Source organism: Electrophorus electricus, chromosome 15 (genome assembly GCF_041902795.1).
Source record: "Electrophorus electricus isolate QZ-2024a chromosome 15, ASM4190279v1, whole genome shotgun sequence".
Taxonomy (NCBI): Eukaryota; Metazoa; Chordata; class Actinopteri; order Gymnotiformes; family Gymnotidae; genus Electrophorus; species Electrophorus electricus.
The window spans coordinates 2,192,566-2,211,106 of record NC_137511.1 but is presented as its reverse complement, the minus strand read 5'-3'; the positions used below and the strand labels follow the sequence as shown (position 1 = coordinate 2,211,106).

The 18,541-nt window shown below is 46.6% G+C and overlaps 1 protein-coding gene and 1 non-coding gene across 4 annotated transcripts in view; one reads left to right on the top strand and one right to left on the bottom strand.

Annotated features, from left to right (window-relative positions):
• The window catches only part of LOC113570918 (putative uncharacterized protein MYH16), a 35,779-nt gene that overhangs the window by 3,167 nt on the left and 14,071 nt on the right, over nt 1-18,541 (bottom strand). For all 3 annotated transcript variants that reach the window (XM_081698166.1, XM_035533502.2, XM_081698167.1), the window contains exons 4-19: nt 17,525-17,611; nt 17,141-17,286; nt 16,299-16,389; nt 9,780-9,836; nt 6,701-6,787; nt 6,375-6,620; nt 5,785-5,902; nt 5,388-5,515; nt 4,503-4,699; nt 4,173-4,305; nt 3,857-4,073; nt 3,284-3,420; nt 1,108-1,211; nt 626-818; nt 254-457; nt 42-167 (exon numbers count right to left, since the gene is read on the bottom strand). In XM_081698166.1, coding sequence (XP_081554292.1) covers nt 42-167; nt 254-457; nt 626-818; nt 1,108-1,211; nt 3,284-3,420; nt 3,857-4,073; nt 4,173-4,305; nt 4,503-4,699; nt 5,388-5,515; nt 5,785-5,902; nt 6,375-6,620; nt 6,701-6,787; nt 9,780-9,836; nt 16,299-16,389; nt 17,141-17,286; nt 17,525-17,611 — 2,271 coding nt within the window. The remainder of the gene's footprint in view (nt 1-41; nt 168-253; nt 458-625; nt 819-1,107; nt 1,212-3,283; nt 3,421-3,856; nt 4,074-4,172; nt 4,306-4,502; nt 4,700-5,387; nt 5,516-5,784; nt 5,903-6,374; nt 6,621-6,700; nt 6,788-9,779; nt 9,837-16,298; nt 16,390-17,140; nt 17,287-17,524; nt 17,612-18,541) is intronic.
• On the top strand, nt 1,273-1,354 carry trnal-uag (transfer RNA leucine (anticodon UAG)). Its single transcript has one exon. It is a non-coding gene; the product is annotated as a tRNA-Leu (tRNA).

Genomic DNA, 18,541 nt, shown 5'->3' with positions numbered 1-18,541 from the left:
GGAGAGGGAGCGACGTGGAGGGTCGCAAGCAGCCCACTTACCTCGCACGCTGCTTTCTTGGCCCTGTCGTTAGCCCCTCTGAGTTCGCTCTGCAGTTCCTCGTGTTCCTGGCTCAGCTGCTGAATGTCCACCTCCAGCTTTCGCTTCCCGCTGGATATAGACTGCGCCTGCGGGGACAGAACCAAGAGCGGAAGGGGTTGGACCGGGTTACACATGGCGAGGGGCGAACGGGCCCAGGGTGTCAGAGCTGCACCTGGTTGTCGAGCTCATTGTACTTCTCGGTGGCTTCTTGCAGCTCGGTCTCCAGGGCCTTGCGTGCCCTCTCTGTTGCCTCCAGGCTGGCGCGGCTCTCCTCACCCTCCGTGACCAGCAGGGCGCAGCGGCGCTCCAGCAAGGCATGCTCTTCCCTCAGCTCCTCCTGCACCCGCGCCTCCTCCTCCAGCTGAGACTGCAGGTCCTGCGCCAGCCAGGGAGGGAGAGAAGGAGCGTGCGAGGAAGTGGAGATACGGGGAGGAGAGTCGCAGAGTTGCGAAGGAGACACCAGTTAAGCAGCAGCTCTTGCAAAACTCTGGTTACTTCAAACGCTCTGAACTGTCAGGCTGTGGTAAGGCAGTGCGAGATGAACCTTCATCTGCTGTTGCATCTTCTTGATGGTCTTCGTAAGCTCGCTGTTGTTCTTGCTGAGCAGGTCCACCTGCACCTCCAGATCATTTAGCTCGCTCTCCATCTTCTTCTTCAGTCGCACTCCTTCTGCTCTGCCCTTTGTCTCCACGTCCAAGCCAGCCTGAAGTAACTCCAGTGCCCTCTGGTGGCTTTTTCTAAATGCGGAACACACAGAACACGTCGGTTTCGTTATTTACTTCACAAGTATGTATCGGTCCAGCTGTATTGTAAATGAGACAGAAAACCTGGAGAACACAACGTTGCAAACAAATTCCATCAGAGGTCAAGGAGTCATGTTACTTACCTGAGAGCCTACTATTTCACTTGTGAAAGGTGAGATGGAAAAAAATTAAGAACAGCAAAGTTAGAGAGTAAAGTAACGCCACAATAAATAATGAAATCCCAGCAGAGAGGACAGCAGAAGGTGGAAGGTGAGTAAAGTACCTCATAGTCTCCAGCTCCTCCTCCTTCTCCTGGAGTCGCCGTTCACTGTCTGCTTTGGCTTGAGTGAGTTCCAGCTGCAGGCGAAGTAGCTTGGTCTCCTCAACCTGCAGGCAACAGTTACATGGTGAAAGGTCAGCCTTTAACACAGAGAGGGAAGGGTTCTGTGGTAGCGTGGCCGAGCGGTCTAAGGCGCTGGATTTAGGCTCCAGTCTCTGTGGAGGCGTGGGTTCGAATCCCACCGCTGCCAGGGAAGTTTTAGCTTGCCTTAGTGACACAAGTAAACAGGTCTCCTGTTATGATGTAGGACAACTCTGAAGTGTTTGTTGAATCAGCCTTTTCAGTAAAAAGTGGCGGCTGCCGCTATGATACGACACACTCTATGTCTGGCAACTTGAGTAAATTAGTGCTGGTAAACCTATTCCATAAATGTGAAGTGGAATTATATTAGTGGGATGTCCAAGTTTGAATCTGAGGATCAGGTAATCGTAACCCCCACCACCTTAGAAATACAGCTCTTAGAAAAGAACAGAGTCATAACAGCCTTTATTCCCATCAACAGGAGACGAATGACATTTATATAGTGCATGTCCATGAACAGAAGCTTTGGAACAGTCTAAGTTAATATTACCAGGAATCTACAGAGCGAATCTGGAATACCGGGTATAAAAAAAAAGATCAAAAGAACACACAGAGAGCCACAACAACCAACAAAACAAAACTGAGAACACAGGGTACCATACACACACACAGAGTGAACACACAGTGAGCACAATCTGGAGACACCGGAATCCAATAACAGGGAGAGAATGACATCATGTTACATCAAAAGTGATGCGGTGAACATAGCACTGACATGTATCAGTGCTTAGGTGGCATGGCTGAGCGGTCTAAGGCGTTGGATTAAGATTCTAGTCTCTTTGGAGGTGTGGGTTTTCTCTTTCTGTGGCATTGTTTAACTTGCTCAACTCTTTGTTGCTCATTTATTTAATGTACAAGCTGATTTTAACAGCACAAATGGGTCTTCCCTGTTGCTCAGCTTTCAGCAACTGGCAGCATGGCCATGGTCTGGAAGCATGGCTCAAGAAAGTTTCCAGACTCTGGAAGCATGGCTCAAACAAGGCTCCATAGTCTGGAAGCATGGCTCAAGCAAGTTTCCAGAGTCTGGAAGCATGGCTCCAAATTCCACCACTACCACATGTGACTTTCAGTCGATCAGAATATTAATTACCTGCTCAATGGCTTGTTGGTTGTTTTATTTATCCTGACTATTTTAAATGCAGGCTACTTATTGTACATGCAAATAAAATGTGAATAGATATAAATTTTTATACAATTTTGTCTCTTGCTACAAAATATAGACATGTTAATATTTAGTCCACCCATATTAAACAACATATCAAATCTCCCAATCTCTTGTTCCAATCGCTTTAAATGCAATATAAAAGTTTTACATCCAACCCATGAACTCCATCACACAGCACCAGACAGACCACCGTCTTTCACACTGATATCTACCTTCAGTCATGTATCTCCATCCATCACCTAAAGAAATGGTAGCGCTGGGAGGTCAGACGAGGTCAAACAAGCAGCCTCATGCACCACAGGGCAAAACCCCTGCGCTTTTCAAACAAGCTCCTGATTTCACAACCTCCGCTCCTCAGCAGACTTGACACAGCGAATGAAACGTGTGTAGCAGAAGCCTTACAAAGTACCACAGGCAGCATGGCGTTTTCAAGGCAGGTGAAGGCCTCACAATAAAAGCGCAACCCTCTGGCACTGGGAAAGAGGCTCTATGAAGTAAACAGGGCTTATCCCCACACACCCCTCTCTGTCAGGAGCAGTAAGCCTCAGGAGACCCATTTCACTCATTCCAGACCTCAGGAGAAGTTTTATCAGTTTATCAATCACTTTGATCTCAAAGTGCAATTTGCTCCATGATAATCCTGCTTGTAACCTGCAAGGACTGTTTGCCATTTCCCATGTGCTGCAGATTTTCATAATGGAAAAAAAGTTGCAATAAAATACAACAACAAACAAAAAATGCTAGATGGTTTACGTCAATTAGCACACGTCAGTGGATGTGTAAAAACTTGCACCATGACTCCGTCTGTCCACCGGGACGTGTAGAGTGCTGTGACTCTACGGAGCCCAACCCTGCGCGGGTCTCGGGCTGTACCTCCAGTGCTGCCTCGGATTCCTCCAGTGACGCCTGGAGCTCATCCTTCTCCATTTCCATCTTCTTTCTCATTTTCTGGAGCTCATGCACACTCCTCCCACCATCGGAAAGCTGTTCACTGAGGTCGGCCATTTCCTCTGAAACAACAGCATTATTCTGTAGCGCAGTAACACAGCCAGGTGAACAGGTGAATGGCGCTGTTGTGTATGTGAAAAGCCAGGTTTCCATGACATGACCTGCATTCACTAACAGCTCTCATACCATGTGGGCTCCGGTCTCTGTGCCTCAACTAATCATAGATTTTCGCCAAAAGGAACTGACGTTGTGTGGTCTAAATGCCTCATCACACTAGCTCAGCCTAATTTGTAATGAGGGCTGAAGTAGTTTGAGTGATTTGTATGTTTGCATCTTTCAGCTAGGTGCCTGTATCCAGCGGGAAAGAGATTTGGCTTTGGCCACACTGCAAAGCAGCTGTATCAGGCATCTGTTAGCCGATCAAACGTAAACAATATGGAAGCAGCAAATTAATACAAAACACTAGATCTGGTGTGTGTGTGTGTGTGTGTGTGTTACCCTGCAGGGCCTTGTTCTCCCGGCGCAGGGCCTCACTCTGCTCCATGGCCTCCTCGTAGGCCGTTCTGAGCTTAAAGAGCTCGGCGGCGTGCTGCCTGCTGTCCTTCTGACAGCCCTCCACCTCGGCCCCCAGCTCCTCGCTCTTCTGCCTCCAGTCAGCCAGCTGCTTGTCCAGAACACGCTGCTTCTTCTCCAGCGTCCCCGCCGCGCTGTTGGCCTGCGGATGCACGCCGCGGGGTTAATGAGCCTACAGGCACACCCATGCGCCCTTTGACCTGCCCTTTGACCTGCACTTTTGGGCCAAAGCGAATTTTACCTTCTCCAAGTCCAGGCACAGCTCTTCCACCTCCTCCTGTAGCCTCTGCTTGCTCTTCTCCAGGCTGGAGCACTTGGCCTGCATGGCCTCCACCGCTTCCTCTGCCTCCTGCAGCCGAGATGACAGCTTCTTCCTGCCAGAAGCACCAGAGGAACAGATGGAAGTTTCTCAAGCGCGTGCCGATTGGCACCATAAAGCCCTGCTTGGTTATTCGACTCTGTGAAGGAGGAGTAGCTGTGCCTGTGTGTAGTTTATTGAGTGGGAAGTACATGTGTGGGGTGTCTGGGTGTGTGTGTGTGTGGGAGCAGGAGTGAGCGCGGCGTCCCGTACTTGACCTCCTCTAGCTCGTCGCTGTGCTGGGCGGCGTCGGCCTCCTGGCGGCTGCGCCAGTGTGTGACGTCGCTGTTGAGCTTGGAGACGAGGCGCTGCAGCTCCAGTTTGCTCTCCTGTTCCTCCTCCAGCTGCTCCTTCAGAGCCTCACACTCCTGCCGCACGGCCGCCAAGCTGCTGCCCAGCACTGCTTTACTCTGTGACGCACGTACACACACACACACACACACACACACACACACACACACACACAAACAAACACACACACACACACACACACACACACACACACACACACACACACACACACGGACATGGACACACGCACAAACACACACACACACACACACACACGGACATGGACACACACACACACACAAACACACACAAACACACACGCAAACACACACACACACACAAACACACACACACACACAAACACACACACACACAAACACACAAATACACACAAACACACACACAAATACACACACACGCACAAACACACACACACAAACACACACACACACACAAACACACACACAAATACACACACACGCACAAACACACACACACAAACACACACACACACACACAAACACACACACAAATACACACACACACACACACACACACAAACACACACGCACAAATACACACACACAAACACACACACACGGACATGGACACACACAAGCACGCATGTACGCACACGCACACACACACACACACACACACACAAATACACACACACACAAACACACACACACACAAACACACACACAAGCACACACGCACAAAGTAAATGCCTAAAAAAAACCACTAAAGCGGTATAAACACAAACACTGTGAATTGTTGTCAAAGCGGAGCTTTTGTGTTGGGTACCTTGTTCTCCTCATCCAGCAGTCTGCGCAGCTCATCCTGCTGGGCTGAGAGCAGAGTCCGGCAGCGGCTGGCCTGGCTGCACCGGGCCTCCGTCTCGTCCACCTGACGACTCAGCTCGTTATTGTCAGCTGCAGTAACGACAGGGCAAACAGCTCCGGTTACGCTCTGGCCACTCTGAAAGGAAATGCTCAGGCTCTTTTCCAACCCAATTCGTTCTAGCTAACGCAGCTGCATCATATATAGATATCATATATGATTTTGTTGGTAACTCTGCCCAAAGCACGACTTAGGGCATACAAGCAAAGTTCAGTATGTGTTATGAATATGCGTGTTTAGGGCTTTATGCGGACAGCCTAAACCAAAGTGACGACACCTTTTCCTGCCGAATTCCTCCCACCTGTCAGTCTGTTCTTGGTCACCATGGTTTCACTGAGGGCTTTCTGCAATTCTTCGTTCCTAGAATTGGCCTCCGCCAGCAAGTCCTCGAGCTTCCTCAGCTGGGCGTCAGTCGATGCCTGGGTGAACGCAAACCATGTGCATAAATGACATCAATCACGCGGCACAGTTAGCTTTGAGCGTCCTGACTACGCCTGGCTGTGGGTGGAGCTAATGAGGAGAGCAGGCCTGGAGCGGGCAGGATGCCAGACTGACCAGCGTTACTGTTAATGCTGCACTTCCCACAATTCTAAGTCACAAGACCGTGGCAAGAAGCAGATCTTAAAACCATTTCAACCTTCGGATCTGTAGTTTTAGGTGGTGTCACCATTTTATTTCAGGCAATTAAATTTATTTAAGAAATGAATTGCTGCACACAAGCGGACCTGATTTTCCAAGCTTGGGGTTTTAACTCAATTAAATGAAAACGGTTTTGAACTGAACACTGAATTTTTTCCAGAAAGGGAACATCATTTAGCGCCACATGAGCAGATCCCCAGAGGCTCAGCAGGTGAAGGTCAAAGGTGGCTGTTCAGTTTCTGGGGGGCCAACCTTGGCCTTCTGCAGGGCGTCAAGAGAGGCGGCCAGGTCATCCACCTCCAGCCGCAGGTTGTGCTTGTCCTTCTCCAGCTTGGCGCGTGTGCGCTGCAGGCCCTCGCTCTGCTCGGTGAGCTCAGCCAGGGCGTCAGCGTGGCGACGGCGCAGGACTGCTGCCGCGTTCTCCGCCTGCGCCGCCGACTCGTCCAGCTCGCGCCGAAGCCTCTGCAGCTCCGCCTCGCGCTTCTTCGTCGTCTCCATCTACAGACACACACAGACACGTACGCATTAAGAGCAGATGGATGGAGGTAGGTAGGTGAGCAGGGTTGGTGTGAGCGCACCTGCGAGGCAGTGGCGCCTCCTGCTTCCTCCAGCCGGTCCGTCAGGTCGTCCAGTTCTCGCGTCAGATCGGCGCGCTGCTTCTCCACCTGGGTGAAGAGATGCATGTCCGCTGAGCGAAGGCAGGTCTGATTGGCTACGCGCAGCAGTGGGTTTCTACTTCACGTCCTCGTCGCGGAGCTCAGTTTTTCCCCTATACACTGCTGTCTTGTAGACGTCACGCTGTCAGAATGGCTTGTAGATTGTGTGAGTGCAGCAGTGGATTACATGCACCTGGGGAACTGTGCGGGCACCCTGGCACGTGCTGTGCTTGAGCGCGTCATACTCAGATATTTAGAGGGAATTTGACAAACAGCAAATCAAGCTCCCAGATACAAATGCCAAACAACATTAAGTCTCTGCATCCTGTCTCTGTGTGTGTGTGTGTGTGTGTGTGTGTGTGTGTGTGTGTGTGTGTGTGTGTGTGTGTGTGTGGGTGTGGGAGTGGGTGTGTGTGGGTGTGGGTGTGTGTGGGTGTGTGTGGGTGGGTGGGTGTGTGTGGGTGTGGGTGTGGGTGTGTGGGTGTGGGTGTGGGTGTGTGTGGGAGGACGAGAGAGACAGGCAGACATTTCACAGGATCACGATTATTGTTTAATGACATGAGGATGCCATTGAACCTTTATTGGACCAGCATGTTTTGGAGGTGCTGGTGTGTTACCCGAAGATGTACTGTCCCATCAATGATTAATAAAGCTTTTTTAACATATATAAAAGAATTTATGTAATAAACGAAAATGGAATTAAGCTTCTAATACAGTCTGTTTCCCAATATGTTTCAGATTCTTTAATGCTCACTTAATTGTTAAACTTTCAGACACGCACCCAGGCAAACAGTTCCAGTGTCCGAGCACTCTGCATCTAAACACATGCGAGAGAACGGTTTGTTTTCAGAGCATAACACAAAGCACTACTTTGAGAGTATGAATGATTTGAGCGCCTTAAAACAGTCGAGCCTTCTAAAAACTAACAAAATATAAACAAGGTTTCTTCTGCAATACATCTAGATAAAGAGCACCTCGTCCTCACTTCACAGCTGTTAAGAGGCAGTTGCTACACATCAGCTGATGGAGAATAGGGAACACGAGAGCGATAAGTTCTCTGTCTGTGTGGAGTTTCATGTGTGGCAGTCAGTTAGGAGGACAGCGAGTGGTGCCATGACCCGCGTGGACTTTGAGTCTTCAAACATGCCTATAAAGTGAAAACAGCCCAGGAAAGTTTCACTGCCTGGAATGGGTTGATCCTACATGACTGGACAAGACTGATGGTTGCGCATGACCTTTGAACCCTGAAGGGTCACAAGTTGCCCCTGTCACTAGCACAGTGCACCAGTGCATGGCGTTGTCAACTGTCACTTCAGTTTACTCGCCTATCAATCAAACTTTTTTAGGACAAACAGAGGAGAAATAAAAATTAATCCAGGAAAATCCATCCATAAAAACAAAGGCGAAAAAGCGATTTAGCAATAAAGAGAATTATTTACTGTGTGTGGTTAATTGAGCTTATAACTCTACAATCAGGCCACAAGATGTGCACACAGCTGCCTGTGTGTCTGGAAAATAAATTTCTTTGCAGAAGATCTCCAGACTGCAGTGGTGTCTACCTGATGGTATCTGTGAGGGCAGAACAATGGTGGGACTGTCTGGGTTGGAGGTGTGCTCAGACAGACCCTGAGAGAGTAGGGAGGGTCTGTGAGGGCATGCCTGGGCTCAGCGAGATACAGGGGTGCATGTCTGAGCCTGTCTCTTCACCCTACACCATATATTTACTATTACTTAGGAGATATAAGTTGTGATGATGGCCCCACTGAAAGGAATGAAAATGTCAGGTAGCTGTGTTGCAGATAACACAAAAAACAGTGCTACAATCTTCAGGTGAGTTCAACGCAGCTATGTAACTACATAACACAAGCTGAAGCATTACTTTAAGTAGCCTGCTGGATGTTTTTTGCTCGTATACACAGATCTAAAATGTTTAACTTCTAATTCTTTATTTTTTTAAAGAATATTCTTTATTTTCTTTTAGTCCACTGCCAGGAAACACTGGGAGTTGCAAAACAAGTGGCTTTGTACTTGACAATATAGATATTCTATTATAGTGTATCGTATTGTACTGTATTCTATTCAGTTCTATTCTAAAAGGCTGGTTCCTAGGTATTGTAGCATTACTACTTCTGGATTTAAAGGAAAACAATTGTTTTGTTCATATGTTAAAATATCACCTTAAGAAGTGATTTACAAGTTTTTCATCCAAAAGTGCACATCAGTTTTAAAAGAGATACATCATACATGCTAACCCATGCAGTCCACCATCCTTCACTGTGCTGAAGACATGAGCGTCCCTCGGGGGGCCTGGGGGGGCTCTGGGGGAGATGCCAACCGCCGTGAGGCGGGCTATGCTCGCTCTTGTGCTGTCCCGATTTAAAACACCGTCTTTATTATTCCAGGTGCAAAGAATTTGGGCTGGACTGGAGAGAGCCTGCCCAGCCACCCATTCAGAGTGCCTGCACACGGGCTTCCCTAAACTCCGCCCAGCATCTGGACGCACCCTGTCCTCCACAAGCGCCCCGGTGACATGCGACAGCCGTCAGCTCTGCTAAGGATTAGGAACCTTAGACGAGTGTGGACGGAGGTGTCATTTTCGATCGAAGGTGACGGAGTTTTCATTTGGTGCTAGATCACTGACAAATGCAAAGTAGTCTGCAGCTCCTTAACTTGTTGCTGGAGCTTATAATGAGTGGCCTGTCAATGACTTCTGATGTAATGGAGAGAAGCTTGCATAACCTTGTAATTACCAGCAGGTATTTGCATAACCTTGTAATTACCCGCAGGTATTTGCATAACCTTGTAATTATCTACAGGGTAAATATCACTCCCTGATAAGGTTTGCGGTGACATTCCAGGAGGGCCAGGGTTTGGCATTATGGTCATTAAAAATAAAACTATCTGGACTTCTAGTAATGACCATGAACAAGTGTGGCCTAACTAGATACAGTACAGACAGGATGGAAAGACAAAGAGAATCAAAGGTGAAAGATATATTTACCTTCACCCTCAGAGATCTCTCTGTCTCCAGTTCTTCCTCCAGTTCCTCAATACGGACCTACAGATTGGAGAAAGGAACTAATGAATCTATTGAAACACTGACGTTCAAAATCACACCAAGACAATCAAACAGCGCAATGCATTCTAGTGTTTACTGTACTAATTGTAATTAATCATCTTTTATTAACACATGAGTGTGGGTCTCATATGTTGTCAAAACCTAGTTGTTAGTTGCTTGTTAGCTGTAATTATTTACTGCAGGCGTAGTTTCACCCTGACTGTAGGTCTGAATTGAGGACCGGGCTCAGCACTTTTTGAACTACACTTTTTGAGTTAAATTAGGCTGGTAATCAACATCTGGAGAAGGTTTGGTGGTGCTATCAATCAGTTCATCTATATCTCACCTACAGGACTTCACAAACTCAGCTAAGTATCTTCTCACATTATCTCAATCCTTTATCTCATACATCAAGCATCTGAAATGTGCTTCACAATTCCTGTCCACATATCCCACAGATCTCCTCAACACAATCATAGACGTCTCAATCTCAGCAACCTCACTGACTCACAACGCTTCACACCATCACATATCATGGTGGCAGGAGGGCTCTGGAACTGCCAATCTGCTGTCCAGGAGGCTGACTTCATCTCAGCATTAGCATCCCTCCACTTCCTACACTTCCTGGCTCTGACAGAAACCTGAGAACTCGGCGACTCTGGCTGCCCTGTCCTCTGCCTTTTCATTTACCCATTCTCCAAGACGTCTCAGCAGGGGTGGTGGCACAGTACTAATGTCTCCAGAGTGGCGTTTCACTCTACTTTCCTTCTCCTCTTTTGAATTCCCACCAAAATTCTTATCGTTGTCATCTATCGCCCTCCAGGTTCCCTAGATCACTTCATTGATGAGCTCGACATCCTTCTGAGTCAATTCCCCATTGAAGGATATCCACTCATTCTCCTTGGTGACTTCAACCTTCCATCAGACAAGCTGCATTCCTCCTGCATCCTTCCACTGTTGACAGCATTTGGCCTCACCCTCAACCACTCTCCTCCGACTCACAAAGCGGGAAATGTTCTGGACCTGATCTTCACCCAGACCACCACCACATCGGACATCAGTCACCCCCCTCCACCTCTCTGACCATCACTTTCTATCCTTCTCTCTCTCCCTTCCTTCTCTTTCCATCCAGTCCTCTCCAACATGTTCCTCCTCCCTCCATCGCAATCTATACTCCATAACTCCCTCTTCCCTTACTTCTACTATTTTGTCCACCCTTCCTCACCCTGACTCTCTATCCTCTCTCTCTTTGGATACAGTTACTAATTTTTTCATTTCTACACTCTCCTCATCAATGACTCTTCTGTGCCCTCTCTCCTCTAGACCTGCTAAGTCCTCCCCACCTGCCCCCTGCCTAACAGAAACACTTCACTGCCACAGGAGAGAACTAAGGACTGCAGAGAGGCGGTGGAGGAAATCTCGTGTAGATTCAGACCTCAGCTCATACAAGTCTCTCCTTTCCAAGTTCTCACTGGAAGTAACATCTGCAAAGTCATCCTACTACAGAGAGAAATTTAGATCATCATCTGATCCACGCAAGCTCTTCACTATTTTTTCTTCTCTCCTTAATCCTCCCCCTCCTTCCTCATCTCTTACTCCGGAGGATTTCATCACCTTCTTTGAGGAGAAGGTTGCAGCAATCCACCAGTCCTTTTCCTCTGTTCCCACTCCTCCAACCAACGTGCATTCCCCAACATCCAACTCTCTGACTTCTTTCCTCTCTCCTCAGATGAAATTCTTCAACTCTTGACTTCCAGCAATCCAACTACATGTCCACTGGATCCAATTCCTTCTGCTCTGTTCCAGACAATCACAATAGATCTGCTTCCTTTCATCTCTATCATCATCAACAACTCCTTATCTTCTGGATACATGTCTACTGCATTTAGAAGAAGGCCACACTTGACAGCTCCAGTGTTACCAACTACAGACCGGTATCACTTCTCTCTTACCTCTCAAAAGCCCTTAAACGAGCAGTTTATAATCAATTGTCTCTTTTTCTCACCCAGAACCAGCTGCATGATCCCAATCAGTCTGGCTACAAACCAGCACATTCTACAGAAACGGCCCTCATAGCAGTGACTGAGAAACTTCATGCCTCTAAAGCTGCCAAACAGTCATCTGTTTTGATTCTTCTAGACCTTTCATCAGCCTTTGACACAGTGAACCACGACATTCTTCTCTCTGTTCTTTCCGGGCTTGGTGTGACTGGTTCTGCTTGGAGATGGTTTCAGTCCTATCTGAATGGATGGTCCTATTAGGTGACATGGAGAAGCTCCACATCCAAACCATGTAGACTCTCCACTGGTGTTTCACAGTATTAGGCCCCCTTCTCTTCTCTTTGTATATTCGTTCTCTTGGTGATGTAATATCTTCTCATGGTTTCTCCTACCACTGCTATGCTGATGATACCCAATTATTTCTCTTTTCCACCCTCTGACACGCAGGTCTCCAGACGTATCTTGGCATGCTAGACTGACATCGTGTCATGGATGACAGCCCATCACTTGAAGCTCAACCCCAGTAAAACCGAGTTTCTGTTCAACCCATGTACTCCCAACCCTTACCATGACCTCACTGTTTCCTTTCAGAACTCCCTGGTATCACCATCCGAAGCTGCCCCTAGCCTGGGCGTAACGTTGGACAACCAGTTGTCATTCTCAACTCATGTTTCTAATCTAACCCGGTCTTGCAGATTCCTCCTTTATAACATATTAAGGATTCGACCATTTCTTTCGCAGGAAGCTATCCAGGTGTTTGTGCAGTCTCTTGTGATCTCAAAGCTAGACTACTGCAACTCACTACTTGCTGTTCTTCCTCTAAGAGCCAGCAAACATCTACAACTTGTCCAGAATGCAGCAGCACGACTGGTCTTCAATCTTCTGAAGTTCACACAAGTTACTCCACTGCTGCACTCCCTTCATTGGCTCCCTGTAGCGGCACAAATCAGATTTAAAACCTTGATGCTTGTCTACAAAGCCAAAAATGGACCAGCCCCTTCATACATGAGGTCAATGGTCAAAGCCCAATCCGTACCTTGAGTACTTCAAATCTCAAGTATGGCTTGGCTTGAAATACCTTGAAATACCTGCGTTTCAGTCAAATGCAGACTGAAGACCCATGTATTTGCAGAATATTTAAAGGACAACTGACACTGCTCTCATATTGACTGACTAATTTAGTACTTATTGTAGGATATTGTTTATGTTGTTTAACAAACTCTAGCACGTATTGTTTATAGTACTTATCATTGTTTAAGACAGACCTTATATATTTTGCACTTCTAGGTATCAGCATTCATCCCAGTATTCTACAGTATTCTAGTTCATTGGTATGTTTGATTCTAAACTACTGTACTGTACTAGGATATATTCTATGAGAAAATGACAAAGAACTTTTTTAAGTATTTTCTCTTAAAATATTGTAAATGGTTTGTTATATAAAGGCAGCAGTGCTGTGGTGAAGGTTGTTTGGGGCTTTTAGTCTGCATGGTGGCGAATTTTAAACCAGGTAGCAATTTAGAGGAACATGGATGGCTACCAGTATTATATGTACAATGACCCAAAGTCAACATACTTTCTTCCTAAGGCAGGTCCTCGTAATACCAGCCAATCTCCATTAGTGTACTATACTTTGTGGTAAAACTGAAAAAATAACATCTGCTTTCAACCACCTGGCCCCGTCCCCAACAACAACAAAACCCAACTATTTAATCTTTAAAAAATATCCGCATCTGTTTTTTTTAGTCTGGTCTGCACTGGACTGCACCGGTTTCCTCATTTAAAAAAAAAGAAAGAAAAGGCTTTCTTTTCGAATTCCTGTAATTGCATCCAGTTGTAAGATAAGGTTGCCATTTGCAGTGGCAACATAATCATACAGCGTAGAACCACAGAGGAACAGAGAGCAGTGTTACTGTACGGTGAAAATACCGTACAGTAACTGCACAAGGTCAAGCACGCACCCCTGTTTTACTCTTCCAGAAGTTACATTTTGATTTTTCATCACCATTTTATTGACTACGTAAAAGTTTACTGTCCTATCTTATAATTCGCCTGAATGCAGGAAAACGCAATATATAGACGCCTTGGAGCAGTTCAGATGGGCTCTGAAGTAAAGCAGGCTATGATTCAAATTTATGATGGCAAGGCTGATAATTATTAGCTTTCTTTGTTGTGCCTCGTAGCATAAAATAATCCCGTGTTGCTGAGGGTATGCTGGAAGTATATTTAACAAGCTATATAGCTGGAGGATGTTACACATGTACATATATCCTGACAACCTCAGCAACATTCATGCATGCCCACACACACCTAAACACACAGATTAGTATGTAAACTAGGTCAAACCCAGATCAAACCAAAGCCCCAACTGCTAATACTACAATTTGCTTTAACCATATCACACTAGAATCCCAGACAAAGACTCACTTCAACAACCAAAGCTGTAACACTCACATAAGAATAAGTCTTATTATAACACCACTTAAAACTCACATGCCAACGCAGGACTTCTGCAGAGAGCACAGCCATGTCCGAGCAGCAGTCAGATGGAGCCAGACTGACACACACACACACACTCACACACACACTCACACACACAAACGTTTGTGTAGTGCTCCACCGTGCTGTGAGAGGCTCCACCCCGCATCTCCTCTCCAAAAGCAAAACGCTTTTCTTTGATCAGCTGGTGTAAACATCTGAAGGGTAAGTCTAACTCTTTTGGAGGTCTGACTGCAGGTCACGGGGAGAATCTTGCTGCCATGGCATGAATTATATCCCTATTTGAACATTTATTTTGTCTCCTTGTCTGCATAATTGGACATTCTTACGGGTTTATCATCTCAGCTGTTACAGTGTACTCATAACCATAGGCTGCAAATGGACCACATATGTGAGACTGTCTGATGAGTCCAAGCGATTTTTAATAGCATTTAATAGTGTAACACCAGCCTAGTGAAGGGGTGGTTGGGTGGGTTCTGAAGCCATCAGATTACAATCCCCTTTGGCAACTCAGACCTGAGCCTGCACCCAACATGTTCCATCCACACGTCCACCAGTCTTCATCTGCACTGACGTTAGTGGACTTTATGCCCCTGATGTCCTTTGGACTCTTAACCCTCTGAGCATCTAGTGCACGGAGTACAAGCTTTACAGCACAACATCGGATAAGGGCCAGACGAAGCAAATTAGACATACAGTTATAAAACTACACAAATAATCTTAAAATCTTGGATGAGCTGAAACTTTAAGACATGAACTTTGTGTAACGCAAAAGAAGAGAGGAATGTTAAGCCTGCAGGCAACACTCCAGTAATATGTTTTATAGTACCACAATATAATAATTAATAATATATTAATAATAATTAATAATAGATTATTGCATTGTGCTCAAATACTAAGGGATATATTTTTCAAAGAATACACAGAAATTCAACAGCATTTAAAGCCAGCTCAACTTTTGGGTGTTGCGTCCGTTTGGAATCAATCTCACTGACACTCAAACAAAAAGGCGCCATCTGAAAGAGTCCGATGGGTCGATCCACTAAACTAACGTGGCGGGGGGGGTGCTCCTGTCAAACCTGCTGGGCTTTTGTTCCCTGCTGGGTCCCCCTAAGCTCTGATGAATGAAGGGCAGTCCATAAAGCACGCACTGTGTGGCACAGATAATGACGGGCTAAGCGCGCAAACGCGTCCAGTTTTGCCGAAGCTCGGATCCCGTTTCAGACACGTTGGCTCAAACAAAAGTTTCTCTGTGGTATGGCCCGGAGGTTGAGGAGCTCCTCAACTAAGAAGCGACAGGGTCTTGTCTGCTGTGTCCTTTGCTTTGGTACAAATTAAAGTTCAGGGGAGAAGCTAAATATACTATGTGTCAGCGAGCAATATTACACATCCCGAAATGACTGAAGATACCTTTAATGATCATAGCTGTCTTTAATCACACTGAAGTTTACGTCATATCTCTAACTAAGGCGTCTAACCCTGTGATTAGTCTCATAATGCCCAACTAGCATGCGGCAGAATGTAAAAGAAAACATATGGGTCTGTTTGTTCCATGACATCACAGCTGAAGGAGAATACAGGAGGTCCGTAAAAGTTGTGTCCCACCTACATGCCACAAGGAGTGACAGAGGTCAAGCTCACGCAACCTGTGATGCCTTTTACATACCTGAGGCATGATCTACAGTGGTGTCCCTTCTGAAGAACATCTTCTACCTGCCTATTTACCAGAGGTTGGGGTTGCAAGGTCAGCACACAAAGTGCGTTTGAGCTACGCAGATAATATCTCGCATTCCGATTTGGGGTTTGCATCAGAGAGATGGTTATCGGTTTGTTGCCACCCTAGAGCTGAGGGGCTGCTTTGGGAAGGTTTGGAGTGGGTGGGGGGACGAGGCACAAGCCCACAAATCAGAGATCTGGACCCCAGCAGCTGAAAGACAGGAATGCCCCACCCCATGGGCCTCACCTGCTGTTCCTTAGTCTTTTTCTGGAGGCCTGCACTCAGTGCTTCCTCTGCCTCTAGCTGGCTGCTGGCGGCACTAATCTCCATATCTTTCCTGACAGGATACAAAGAGCGAGAGAGAGAGAGAACAGAGAGACATGACAGGACTAATCTAGCACGTGTTTGATGTGGTTGGCACTCCACGTCTGAGAAGCGTCATCCCATGTTTCAGTTGTGGGGTTATTAAAATGTCACTCAAATGTTGCACATTAGTGGATTTATTCAAGTAGAAAATGTCACTGAAGACACACTGCACTGCAGTAGGACGAATACCAGCTTGAAGCTCCTTTGTTTATGCTCTGTCCTTTAAGATGATTATTTAAATGTACACTAGTATCATAGATAAACAAAAACAATCATTTTGTAACAAATCATATTGTTTTGCTTACTGAGGTCAATGGACACTTGGTATGGTATGGATACATAGTGGAGATGATTGAAGGCTACAGGTCCTCTATGGTAGGTCCTAACAAGCCTGAACACCTCAGAGAACCTGGAGGCTTCTAAGCCACCAAAGCTTAGATAATGGCTCTCCAAGCAGATATCACGATACAGCTTCCACAAGGCATCCAAACATCTGTTTTTTTGCAGAACTGGGACATCTATGTCCACCATCTGGTTATGGGCAAAAAACATCTCTAAACTTTGGCAAACTTTACTAAACCTGATTACTTTTTTGAGGTAGAAAAAGCACACTGTAAGTTACATATATTCTAAAATAAATCCCAAATATAATTAGTAATTCATAACATTAACCCCAGGCAGTTGGTCCAGACTCGCAAACAAGCTGAGGATAAATGACTCACTTTTTGATGAGCTCCTCCAAACTGGCCCTCATCTTTCCCAGCTCGTTCAGGTTCTCCATGTTGCTCCTGCTATCTCCCTCCAGTCTGCGCCTGCTCCTCTCCAACTCGCCGCGCTGCTTCCTCTCCTCCTCCAGCTGCTGCTCCAACTGAGGTGCGCAGACGAGGATGCCCCATCACACAGAGAACCCCAGCAGCTCCGGGATATGCTCAGAGCCAGCTGCACCCGCCGTGCTTTGACGCACGACTCCAAGGCCAGGAAGGACAACCCAAACGTTTGCAAGCGCGAGCATCGGGACCTGATCATTTTGGACGCCGCCGCAAAAAAGCGGCGATTCGTTTGCTCGCCACGCCGGCCCGATGGCCTCGTAAATAAGCCATACTCACCTCCTCCACGTGCTCCTGGAGCCTGGCTTTCTCCTTAGTCAGGAGGTTGACCTTCTCCTCCTCGCACTGTAAGTCCTCGATGGCTTGCTGGGAAGGAAAAATAAACCACATGGCCTGGGTCTGTGCAGCAGATAAGGCCCCACAGCTCGGCTGCGTTCGCTGCACAGCTGGACACGTTCATTCACCTTGAGCGTGGAGTTTGTCAGAGGAAGTCTGCATGCTTGATGGTTTAATCAACTCCAATCCTTCATCTCAAAATCAGTCTTCAAGTATCTGACATATTTGTAGTTCTTTACAGGACGCAGTCAGAGCCGTGGGAAAGTTATTTTAAAAGGTTGCTTCATACGCATCACAGGAGCAGGCACTTTGACAGCAAGGATGGATTATTTAAGCATGATTTTCACTGCAGTATAGTATTTCCTCATGTTTTGCTAAGTCCATTATTATTAAATGACTAACAAATTATGCCTGTAATAATGGTTTATAAAACATTAAATCTTTCCTTAAGTCTTTTTTAATTTAGACTCTTGAGGGTTTTTTTTTTGGTTGTTAAAACGTAGGGCTCCTCTCTAATAAAAACAATGAAGTCGGCAGGCCGGGCCCTGGAAAATTCCGTTCCAGAACACAGGACAAAGCTGGTCTTTTGCCAAGCGGATGAGTCCTCCGATCTTACAGGCCTTTGCTCATCTTCCAGATGGGCCTGGGTCGCACCACTCAACGGCCCACAAATGGCCAAGATATTCACCATCCTTGACATGCCGACATCGAGCCAGACTTCTATCTTAAACACGTACCTCTGCAAGCACCCAGGGACCAGGGAAATGCTCCCACGTCACGGATAATGAGCAGACTAAATGGCAAGTCACTTAGAGGAGAAACAAAGGGAGTAAAATATAAGATCTTACTGAGGCTGAAGCAATGTAATAATCATGCGGGATCTTGAACTGAATTTCTGCCACTTTTAGGTAAAGTACAGAGTACCGTGGTGGCAGAGATTAGTGTAACGGTATGCCCCCC